This window comes from Hemitrygon akajei, chromosome 31 (genome assembly GCF_048418815.1).
Source record: "Hemitrygon akajei chromosome 31, sHemAka1.3, whole genome shotgun sequence".
NCBI classification, from domain to species: Eukaryota; Metazoa; Chordata; class Chondrichthyes; order Myliobatiformes; family Dasyatidae; genus Hemitrygon; species Hemitrygon akajei.
In genome coordinates, this window is record NC_133154.1 from 9,964,804 (window position 1) to 9,977,546 (window position 12,743).

Below are 12,743 nucleotides of genomic sequence, written 5' to 3' on the forward strand. Positions count from 1 at the left end.
CGGAGAGAGTGAGTGTGGTGTGTGAGAGAGAGAGATGGAGAGAGTGTGGTGTGTGAGTGAGACAGAGAGAGGGAAAAATTGAGAGTGAGAGAGAGACGGAGAGAGAGAGTGTGGTGTGTGAGTGAGACAGAGATTGAGAGTGAGAGTAAGAGAGTGTGTTTGTGAGAGAGTATGTCTGTGAGTAAGAGAGAGATTTACTTTAGAGTGGCTGGTGATTTGTTTAATCCATGCCAGGAGCTAATTAGTGATAGATAGCTTGTAGATGCAAGTAATTCCTGAACCTGATGGCGAATGCTAGATATCAGTTCAGCCATGAAGTGAATAGCTCTGACATTAGTCCCACATTAGATCATCTGTAGCCAATCAGTATTGAATCAACGAAAGTGGACTGGGCCATTAGGGATTCTCTGGGCATGATTGGAAGGGGTACTGTGAAATATGTAGGACTTAGCCATGTTAGGTAATAGGATTCAATGATTAGAATATAATGTAAACTATGGGGACAGAGATAGGTCGAGCAGCACTTCGAGCCTGCTCCATCATACAACATCGTGGCTGACCTCAATTTTAACTAAGTCTGCTGCCCTTGGTTCACGACCTTTACCCAACCACACTTCATCGGCGTTAGTTCTGAAATTTCCAAATATTCCCTGGTCCCTAAAAACTCTTCCCCACCAAACAGCTCAAAATTGCCACTCCCCTTTGTGTGGCATCAACTTGAACTTCAAGCGTCCCTTGAGGTGGGGGGGGGGGGGGCTGGAGTCTATCCCATCATTGAAAGACCTGGATAGAGTAGACGTGGGGAGAATGGTTCCTATGGTGGAAGTGTCCAGGACCAGAAGCCTCAGAATACGAGGGCGTCCCTTTGCGACAGAGATGTGGAGGAAGTTCTGTGCCAGAGGATGGTGAATCTATGGAATTCATTGCCATGGATGGCTGTGGCGGCCCAATTATTGTACATATTTAAAGCAGAGGTAGACAGGGTCTCGATTAGTAAGGGTGTCAAAGGTTATGGGAGGAAGCAGGAGAATGGGGTTGAGAGGGAAAATAAATCAGCCGGGAACAAAATGTGGAGCAGAATGGCTAATTCTGCTTCAGTGTCTTATGGTCCTGTGGGCTTGTCTCTGAACTACAAAGTAAGTATTCTTCCTTAGAACACATAACTTGCTTGACTGTATCGAATGTCACCTTTGTGGGGTGGGGAATGGTGGAGAGACCAACTTGGATCTAAGTGAAAATAGCCCCCGCTTACAATATTATGAACCACTCCCGGCTCCAGTAGGAAGAAATTCCTGGAGGAATGAATGACCCCCACTAAAATGAAATTAAATTGCTGTCAGTGAGCCTTGCCTCAACAGTTTCCCAGGTGAGTCCAGGTGCGGAGATTTAGAATTCCACAGAGCTGCAATCTTGAAAGCTTTCAAAAGGTCAGTAGAATTCAGGGCATGAAAGGATTCAGGGGACGTGGAGATCAGATATAAGGTGACCTCTTGTAGAAAATCAGATATGAATTCATTGTCAGAACCAGAATCAGAATCAGGTTTATTATCGCTGACATATGTCATGAAATTTGTTATTACAGTGCTGTGCAAAACATAAAATATACTATATATCATTGAGGTCCTCCGTTGGTCAGGGTCAACCTAGCAGTCATACAGAAGCCAGGGCAATATGATATGGAGAGCAAGCTGTTGCCCACGGAGCAGGCTCCCCCTCTCCACTCCTGGTGAATCCAAAGGAACGGCAGAGACCGATACAGCTTGGTACCAGCAGTGTCACAAGAGTTGCCAGTCAGTGTTGAACTCAATCTAGGACTGCCTTAGGGACCCCAGCTCCGGATCTTCCCTCGGAGTTAACTCCCACAGCCTTCCCCATGAGTGGGTCTAGCCACAAGGCAGCGGAGGCTTGAGATCAGAGGTTGCCTTCTCCAACCATGACAGACGAGCATTTAGTGGGTAGTGGGTTATCTCCACTACCACCACCGCCCCTCAGCCCAGCTGTGACCACCCAAAGGAGCCACTATAAATTACAGTAAGAAATACTTCTAGATAAAATAAACAAATAGTGCAAAAAGAGAGCAAAAACTGTGAGGTCGTGTTCATGAACCGTTCAGAATTTTTTGTATCTGCATAATTTGTTTTCTTTTGTACGTTTGCTGTTCGTCAGTCTGTGTGTAGATTTTCATTGATTCTATTACACGTCTCCGTTCTACTGTGAATGCCCACAAGAAGATGGCAGATGGAGTTTAATGCTGATAAGTGTGAGGTGCTACATTTTGGTAGGACTAATCAAAATAGGACATACATGGTAAATGGTAGGGCATTGAGGAATGCAGTTGAACAGAGTGATCTAGGAATAATGGTGCATAGTTCCCTGAAGGTGGAATCTCATGTGGATAGGGTGGTGAAGAAAGCTTTTGGTATGCTGGCCTTTATAAATCAGAGCATTGAGCATAGGAGTTGGGATGTAATGTTAAAATTGCACAAGGCATTGGTAAGGCCGAATTTGGAGTATTGTGTACAGTTCTGGTCACCGAATTATAGGAAAGATGTCAACAAATTAGAGAGAGTACAGGGGAGATTTACTAGAATGTTACCTGGGTTTCAGCACCTAAGTTACAGAGAAAGGTTGAACAAGTTAGGTCTTTATTCTTTGGAGCATAGAAGGTTGAGGGGGGACTTGATAGAGGTATTTCTGGACTGGTCAAAGAACACTGAGGCTGTCTACAAGAAGGGTCAGAGCCATCTCTACTTCCTGAGGAGAATGAGGTCCTTTAACATCTGCCGGACGATACTGAGGATGTTCTCTGAGTCTGTGGTGGCCAGTGCTATCGTGTTTGCTGTTGTGTGCTGGGGCAGCAGGCTGAGGGTAGCAGACACCAACAGAATCAACAAACTCATTCGTAAGGCCAGTGATGTTGTGGGGGTGGAACTGGACTCTGACAGTGGTGTCTGAAAAGAGGATGCTGTCCAGGTTGCATGCCATCTTGGACAATGTCTCCCATCCACTCCATAATGTACTGGTTAGGCACAGGAGTACGTTCAGCCAGAGACTCATTCCACCGAGATGCAACACTGAGCGTCATAAGAAGTCATTCCTGCCTGTGGCCATCAAACTTTACAACTCCTCCCTCGGAGTGTCAGACACCCTGAGCCAATAGGCTGGTCCTGGATTTATTTCCACTTGGAATAATTTACTTCTTATTATTTAATTATTTATGGTTTTATATTGCTGTATTTCTACACTATTCTTGGTTGGTGCGGCTGTAACGAAACCCAATTTCCCTCGGGATCAATAAAGTATGTCTGATTCTGATTCTGATATTTAAAATTATGAGCGGGATAGATAGAGTTGACGGGGATAGGCTTTTTCCATTGAGAGTGGGGCAGATTCAAACAAGAGGACATGAGTTGAGAGTTAAGGGGCAAAGGCTTAGGGGTAACACGAGGGGGAATTTCTTTACTCAGAGAGTGGTAGCTGTGTGGAACGAGCTTCCAGTAGAAGTGGTAGAGGCAGGTTTGGTATTGTCATTTAAAGTAAAATTGGATAGGTATATGGACAGGAAAGGAATGGAGGGTTATGGGCTGAGTGCAGGTAGGTGGGACTAGGTGAGAGTAAGCGTTCAGCACGGACTAGAAGGGCCAAGATGGCCCGTTTCCATGCAGTAATTGTTATATGGTTATAAGAAAATGAGCCTCAGGGTAGAAGATGGTAATATGTCCATACTTAGATAATACATTTACTTTGGACGTTGAACTTTAAAATCTGATGGTGAAGAGGAGAAGAAGCTGCTCCTAAAACATTAAATGTGCATCTTCAGGCTCTGGTACCTCTTTCCTGATGGTAGTAATGAGAAGAGAGCGTGGTCTGGGTGGTGGGGGTCCTTAATGGTGGATGCTGCCTTTTTGAGGCATCACCTTTTGATGATGTCCTCGATGTTGGGAAGGCACGTGCCCATGATGGAGCTGGCTGAATTTACCATCTTTGGGAGCTTTTTCCAACCTCGTGCAGTGGCCCTTCCATACCAGATGGTGAGGCAGCCATTTTGAGATTTGCTGGAGATTGTGTGTAGCAGGGTCAATTGGCCGAATGGCCCACACCAGCTTCTAGTTCTTACCCCTAGGCGGGAGCTCAATTCTCACTCCATCTGTGAGGAAGTAGATGATGCTCAGGACAGACCACGCAATTCATTCCTCATTGCTGTTGCTAGCTGGGGGAGTCGAGGATTCGGAACCAATGACAAGAAAGGAACAGTGATACGCTTCCAAGGAGAGATGATTTTGGAGAGGAACCCACGAGAGGTGGCGATGCCCTGAGTCCGCTGTCTTTGCCTTTCTTGGTGGTAGTCATAGATTTGGCTGCTATAGTCAGTATGGCACAGATGAGAAACTGCAGTGATTTTTGTAGATGGTGAATATCCACAGGAGTGAAGGCAGTGAATGTTTAGGGTAACAATCAAGCGGGTTTCCTTGTCCTGGATTTTAAAGATTAAAAATTATCTTTATCTGTCGCATATATATTGGAATGAAAACATACAATGAAAATGCCATTTCCGTCAAGTCGAATATTGCACTGGACAGCACACAAGTGTTGCCACTCTTCCAGCATCGACATAACATGCCCACAACTCACTAACCCTAACCATACGATGGAATGTGTGAGGGAATCGGAGTACCCAGTGGAAATCCAGACACTCATGGGGAGAGTGGTGGGAATTGAACTCCCGACTGATGAAATCCGGAGCTGTAAAGCGATGTGCTAACTGCTATGCTGCCGTGCCATCGTCAAGCCTCTTGGGTGTTGGTGGAACTGTACCCATCTAGGTAAGGGGAGAAGATCATAAGATATAGGAGCAGAAGTTGGCCATTCAGCCCATCGAGTCTGCTCCACCATTCAATCATGGGCTGATCCAATTCTTCCAGTCATCCCCACTCCCCTGCCTTCTCCTCATACCTTTTGATGCCCTGGCTAATCAAGAACCTATCTATCTCTGCCTTAAATGCACCCAGTGACTTAGCCTCCACAGCTGCTTGTGGCAATAAATTCCACAGATTTATAACCCTCTGACTAAAGTAATTTCTCCGCATCTCTATTCTAACTGGATGTCCTTCAATCCTAAAGATGTGCCCTGTTGTCCTAGACTCTCCTACCATGGGAAATATTCCATTGCACTCGTGACGTGCCTCACACGTGGCGGGGCAGGCTTTGAGAAGTCATCCCCATCGGGGTAATCCCGTTACCCATCCCTACATTCGATCCCAAAACTAATGAAACCCATCTTGAAATACCTCATTTAAGGTACACACAAAATGCTGGAGGAACTCAACAGGTCAGGCAGCATCTATGGAAATGAATAAATAGTCGATAAACAGTCGACGCTTCAGGCCGAGACCTTCTTCAGGACTGAACTGGAAGGGAGAAGATGCTAGAATAAAAAGGTGGGGTAGGGGAAGGAGGCTGGCTGGAAGGTGATGGGTGAAGCCAGGTGAGTGGGAAAGGTCAAGGGCTGGAGAAGAAGGAATCTGATAGGAGGGCAGAGTGGACTACGGGAGAGAGGGAAGGAGGAGGGGACCCAGGAGGAAGTGATAGGCAGGCGAGAAGAGGTAAAAGGCCAGAGTGGGGAATAGAAGAAGAGGAGAGGGAAGGAAAAAAAAACCAGAAGGAGAAATCGATATTCATGCCATCAGAAAGGAGGTTACCTGGATGGAATATAAAACGTTGCTCCTCTGGCCTGAGAGTGGCCCCATCTTGGCACAAGAGGCACAAGGGGAGGTCAGAACGGGAACGGGAACGGGAATCAGAATTAAAATACTTGGCCATTGGGAAGCTCCGCTTTTGGCGAATGGAGAGGAGGTGCTCGATGAAGCAGGCCCTGCAATTTACGACAGGTCTCACCAGTGTAGAGGAGGCCACATCGGGAGCACCAGGCACAATAGACGACCCCAGCAGATTGGTAGGCGAAGTGTTGCCTCACTTGGAAGGACAGTTTGGGGCCCTGAATGGAGATGAGGGAGGAGGTGAATGGGCAGGTGTAGCACTTTGGACACTTCAGGGGTAAGTATTTTCTTTTTTATACTGGTGTCTTACACCTTCCTTTTCAGTTCTGAGGAAGGGTCTCAGCCTGAAACATCGACTATTTATTCATTTCCATAGATACCGCCTGACCTGCTGAGTTTCTCCAGCATTTTGTCTTTGTTGCTCTGGATTTCCAACAGAATTTCTCGTGTTTATCATTTAAAATACACCATTTACAATAATCATAGTAAGGCCTTCTGTTGTACGAACGGGAGATTCATTCCTTAACCAGGGATAAGATATTAAAGAGCAAGGCGAACATAAAATGCTGGAGGAGCTCAGCAGATTAGGCTAATTATTCCACTCCGTAGACGCTGCCTGACCCTGCTGTGTTCCTCCAGAATTCTGCGTGTGCATCACTCAAGATTTCCAGCATCTGCAGAATCTCTTCTGTCATAAGAAATACATCTTGCTTTTCACATCTCTATCCCAAGATATCAGTGACTTTAATTCTCCATCCCATACCTCTCAGAGCTTCTGACTGTGTCCCTGCAAAGCCTAATATAGGTTCAAGGAACAACATCTTCTAATGAAGCACAGTAAAGCCCCGAGGACCTAGCATTGAATTCAGTAACGTTAGGTAAAATGAATTTCCAGTTAATAGGGCCAGATCTGATGAAAAACCAACATTTGCTGCTTTTTCCCCTCCATAGATGCCTCCTCAGCTGCAGACTTCCAGAACTTTCTGTTTTTATTTGCAATTTACAGCAACTGTAGCTTCTGAATATCCCAGCTCCAATTGTTGTCCATTGTTACTGTCTGTTTATTTTTGATCTCAATCATCTCCTCCACACTCAGTGGCTACTTTATTAGGTACACTTGTGCACCTGCTCGTCAGTGCAAATATCTAATCAGCCAATCGTATGGCAGCAACTCAATGCATAGAAGCACGCAGACATGGTCAAGAGGTTCAGTTGTTGTTCAGACCAAATATCAGTATGGGGAAGAAATGTGATTTGAGTGACTTTGACCGGGGAAACGATCTTGGTGCCTGATGGGGTGGTTTGAGTATTTGAGAAACCACTGATCTCCTGGGATTTTCATGCATGACAGAGAATGGTGCGAAAAGCAAAAAAAAATCCAGTGAGTGGCTTGGAGACAGGCTAACCCCTATAGACATCAATGGATCTGGGGTTGTGAGGGTGAACAGCTTTAAGTTCCTCGGGATAAACATCACCGAGGATCTCACGTGGTCTGTACACACCAGCTGTGTGGTGAAAAAGGCACAACAGCCCCTCTTTCACCTCAGTTGGTTGAAGAAGTTTGGTATGAGTTCCCAAATCGTAAGAACTTTCAATAGGAGCACAACTGACCGGCTGCATCACTGCCTGGTACGGGAACTGTACTTCCCTCAATCGCATGACTCTGCAGAGAGTGGTGCGGACAGCCCAGCGCATCTGTAGATGTGAACTCCCCACTATTCAGGACATTTACAAAGACAGGTGTGTAAAAAGGGCCCGAAGGGTCATTGGGGACCCGAGTCACCCCAACCACAAACTGTTTCAGTTGCTACCATCCGGGAAACAGTACCGTGGGATTACAGCCAGGACCAACAGGCTCCGGGACAGCTTCTTCCACCAGGCTGATTAATTCATGCTGACGCAACTGTATTTCTATGTTATATTGACTATCCTGCTGTACATAATATTTATTATAAATTACTATAATTGCACATTGCACATTTGAATGGAGATGTAATGTGAAGATTTTTACTCCTCATGTATATGAAGGATGTAAGTAATAAAGTCGATTCAATTTAATTCAAATACAATTCAATTCAGTTTTGCGGGTGAAAATGCCTGGTCAATGAGAGATTAGAGGAGAATGATCGGATTGGTTCAAGCTGACAGGGAGGTGACAGTAACTCAAATAACCACACTTTACAACAGTGGTGTGCAGAAGAGCATCTCTGAATGCACAACACATTGAAACTTGAAGTGGATGGGCTACAGCAGCAGAAGACCATGAACATACAATCTGTGGCCACTTCATTAGGTATAGGAGGTAGTTAATAATGTGGCCATTGAGTATATTTACACTTTCTCCAGATGCATCAGCTACAATTAACATATCTTCACATCCCACCACCATCACCACGCGGGTCATTTAGTCTCTCCACCACATCATAGACCTTCCCTTTATTCTCTCCACCCCAACACCTTGTCTGCAACTGAAAAAAATGTTTGATAGTTAACGATTCTTAGTTCCGTTGGAAGGCTCTGTGCTTTCTCCCTCCACAGATGCTGCCGGATTTGCTGAGTATTTCCAGCCTTTTCTTGCTGGGTTCATTCCCCTGGTTCTGTGCTAATTGCTCATGCAGGAAAAGTTCACTTACTTCTCCCTGTTTCTCATTGGACAGGAAACTTTAAAGGGTTATGTAAGCAGATTGACCACTTCCCGGAAGACGCAGATTATGAAGCAGATGCAGCTGAATACTTCTTACGTAAGTTTGCCTCCTTTTGCATTTCTGACCATTTCATCGTGTTTCTGATTTCCTCGTGTTTCTGACTGTTTCAATGTGTTTCTGATTTTGTGTTTCTGATTTTGTCACATCTCTGACTATTTCATCATATTTCTGATTTCATCGCGTTTCTGATGATTTCATCGTGCTTCTGATTTTATCATGTTTCTGATTTCATCATGTTTCTGATGTCATCGGATTTCTGATTATTTCATCATGTTTCTGATTTCATCGGATTTCTGATTATTTTATCATGTTTCTGATTTCATCGGATTTCTGACCATTTCATTGTGTTTCTGATTTTGTCGCATCTCTGACTATTTCATCGTATTTCTGATTTCATCACGTTTCTGATTTCATCGGATTTCTGACTATTTCAATGAGTTTCTGATTTCATCACGTTTCTGATTTCATCATGTTTCTGATTTCATTGGTGTTCTGACTACTTCATCATGTTTCTGATTATTTCCTTGTGCTTCTATTTCATTGTGTTTCTGACTTCAGTCAGAAATGTGCCGTCTATAAGGTATCTCAGGCTTCCAGATTACTAATACAAATAATCGACCTTGCTTTCCAACATAATATCCATTTTGACGGCAGTCAGCTCTCACCTAATGGCATTATGTAGTGCAATCACGTATTTGTAGTGCGATCGCGTATTAACCATTAGATGTATGGTGGTGATCGTCCTTCATGTCCGACGATGACAGGAGGCCTGTGCAGGAGAGTTTTTGAAGTGGAAAAGCTGTTGCACTGCGGCAGTTCACTCTCTCGACCTCAGAAGTCAGGGTCTAGTGGAATGAATAAACATCACAAACTGGGGTCTTCCTTGGTTGCAGTGGGTAAACATGACGTCTTCTGCGCCTCATCGTGTCCTTCACTCCCATGGAGTGTAATAGCCCAACCTTCCTGCCCATTGCATCTCACGGTAGATCTCGTCCGTCCTGTCCGCCAGATCTAACCTTGCATGCTGGGACAGGCATGTCCCTCTCTAACAGGGGTATGAGGCCACCACCTACCCTCACCTGGTCTAGCCCGCCTGTCAAAGCGGAGTGCCAGGGCTGTAGCCGCTATCGCATGCAGACAGCTACTTGAAGCCACAGTTGAGAGCTTAGTGAATGGTGCAGACTGAAGGTGAGTGAGCTGCCCCAGACTGGACACGATAAGCCCTTTCACCAGAGGTGCCGCCCTTCCCTGGACACCCTGTATGGTGGGCACCTACTTACACTGCAAAGTAATGGACTTTATAACTACACAGGTTTTAAATGGAATTGAGAGAGACTTACAATAGGCAAGGGAGAAAGGAAAGGTCCTTCCCATGGCATACAGGCCCTTCGGCCCACTGCACCCATGCTAGCCATTGTGTACTCATCTATACTAATCAATACTGATACTGTTTGCTTGTTGGTGAGAGCTGACCACTGGTTGGACGTCTGTCCATTAGCCAAAGGCCAACCGTGTGGGTTGCAAGCTCATAAAGGCTGGAGAAGTGCATTGATAAACAGTTGGGACCCCAATCCCCGAATGGAATTGTAGCCAAAAGGTGGCACGTGGGCATTGTCCCGTCAGCCCCAGTTTCCACTCCTGGTCCCAGTCAGGCCCACGGATGCCATCTTAAATGTTGCTCTTTCAGTGCCCCTCTGATTACTCCTCCTCCTCCTACCCCCACCCACTCACAGCCCTCGTAGATGACACCGAGATTGGTACTGGACAGCAAGGAAGGTTTTCAAAACTTGCAGTGAGATCTGGACCAGCTGGAAAAATGTGCTCAGAGGGTGGTGAGAGTGTGAATCGAGATGCTAGTGTTTTGATTTCAACATTTAAGAGAAGTTTGGATGGGAGAAGTATGGAGAGGTATAGTCTGGTGCTGGTCATTGGGACTTGGCAAAATAATAGTTTGGCATGAACTAAATGGGTTGAATGCCCTGTTTCAGTGCTGTAGTACTCTATGACTCTATTAATCAAACCATCCCCAACAGAAGATGAAACAAACTTTTACCGAAGTGATCCCTCTGTGTCAAACAGTTGTGGGTTCAAATCCTTCCCCCATATACTCTCATCTGGGAACTGGAGTCTAGGGAATACCACAGACCATTCCTTTCATCATGTAGATTGTGGGATCCTTCCAGCCTCAAGAACTAACCTAACCCAACTGCCAATAAATCTGAACTTGGCTCAGGAACACAGTGTAGAGAATGATGAAGTCCTATTGTGAATGGGTATGGTTTTGGTGAAACCACATTTGTTCTTTATACTTAAGGAGGAACAAGTTCACCTTAGTGAAAATTTACAGGACTGATATCTAAGTTGTCCAAGGGAGACTAATTGAAGAAGGTAGGTCTATACTCATTGAAGTTCAGATGAGTGAGAGGTCACCTCATTGCAACACAGAAATGTACTAAATGCTGAGATGTGGAGCATCAGAACCAAGAGGCTTATTCCCATGTAAAGGGGTCAGCCGTTTAAGATGATGAAAAGAAATTTCTTTCCTCAAGACGTGGGAGCAGAATTAGGCCATTCAGCCCCCAAGGGTTAGAAACATCAGAGGACTGTGGGGGCTCTAGAATATAGAACATAGAAGAGTACAGCACAGGAACAGGCCATTCAGCCCACAATGTTGTGCTGACCCAGCTAAAAAGCAAATCAAAAGTACCCAAACACTAATCCTTCCTACCTACTCCATGTCCATATCCCTCCATCCTCCTCACATCCATGTGTCTATCCAAACCTCTCTTAAAAGCCTCTAATGCATTTGCCTCCACCACCATACCAGGCAGCACATTCCAGGCATCCACCACTCTGAGTAAAAAAAACTTGCCCCTCACATTCCCCATGAACCTACCCCCCTCAGAATGCATGCCTTTTAGTATTAGACATTTCAACCCTGGGAAACAGATACTCTCTGTCCACTCTATCTGTGCCTGTCATAATCTTGTAAATCTCTATCAGATCTCCCATCAGCCTCCAGCGCACCACAGGAAACAATCCAAACTCTTATGATAGCACACACCCCCTTCTAAACCAGGCAGCATCCTGATAAACCTCTTCAGCACCCTCTCTACTGCATCACTGAATTTTTTTTTCAAATTGAGGTCAATAAGGGGATCAGAACGACAAAGATGGAGAGAACTCAAGGGCCTATTCTTGCTACTTTTGATGTTCTCGTGCAAGGTGTGTTCACATGCCAGACCAGTAATCCTCCCTCAGCATCCTTGGAAAAAGGAGATAAGTTGGTAACATTGGCGAAATAGTTTATTATTGACACATGAACTGAGGAACAGTTTAAAACTCTGATTGCACGTCATCCATACTTGTCACATCAGTACATCAAAGGAAAAGTAATAATAGAATGCAGAATGTAGTCTTACACTTGCTGTGCAGTCGGACAATAGGGGTGCAAGGTAGCACACAAAATGCTGGAGGAACTCAGTAGGTCAGGCAGCATCCATGGAGAGGAATAAATGGTTGATGTTTTGGACTGTGACCTAGCATCAGGTCTGGAATGGAAGGGGGTGGGGTGGGGAGATGCCAGAATAAAAAGGTGGGGAAGGAGGTCAAGCTAAAAGGTGATGGGTGAAGCCAGATGAGTGGGAAAGGTCAAGAGCTGGAAAGGAAGGAATCTGATTGGAGGGGAGAGTGGAGAAAGGGAAGAAGGAGGGGCACCAGGCAGGTGAGAAGAGGTAAGAGGCCAGTGTGGGGAACAGAAGAAAAGGGGAGGGGGGGAAGGAATTTTTTTTACCGGAAGGAAGCCAGGTGGGCGGTAAAAGAAACGGGCTGATGAAGAAGGAATCTGATACTCCTCTACTATGGTTCAAAGTATAGGGAACTTAACTCTGCACAAAATGCTGAGGAAACTCAGCAGGTCAGGCAGCATCTCTCCCCCTTTCTCTCCTCACCCCCTCTCTCCCCTCCCTCTCTCCCCCCCCCCCCTGTCAGAACTGGAAAGGAAGGGGGAAGAAGCCAAAATAAGGTGGGGGAGGGGAAGGAGTACAAGCTAGCAGGGCGTAGGTGAGAGGGAAGGAGGGTGGGCGGGGGAGCAGAGATGAAGTGAGAAGCTGGGAGTATTTTTTTTATTTATTGAGAGATAGCATGGGAATATATCTTAAATCCTTCTGGCCCTTTGAGTCATGCCACCCAGTAATCCCAGCGTAATCATGGGACAATTTGCAATAGCCAATTAACCTAGCAATCAGTAGGTCTTTGGACT

At 45.5% G+C, this 12,743-nt stretch overlaps 1 protein-coding gene across 1 annotated transcript in view; it reads left to right on the forward strand.

The window, feature by feature from the left end:
* The window catches only part of cacng2a (calcium channel, voltage-dependent, gamma subunit 2a), a 359,183-nt gene that overhangs the window by 127,506 nt on the left and 218,934 nt on the right, over window positions 1-12,743 (forward strand). The window contains exon 2 of the mRNA XM_073033359.1: window positions 8,435-8,518. Coding sequence (XP_072889460.1) covers window positions 8,435-8,518 — 84 coding nt within the window. The remainder of the gene's footprint in view (window positions 1-8,434; window positions 8,519-12,743) is intronic.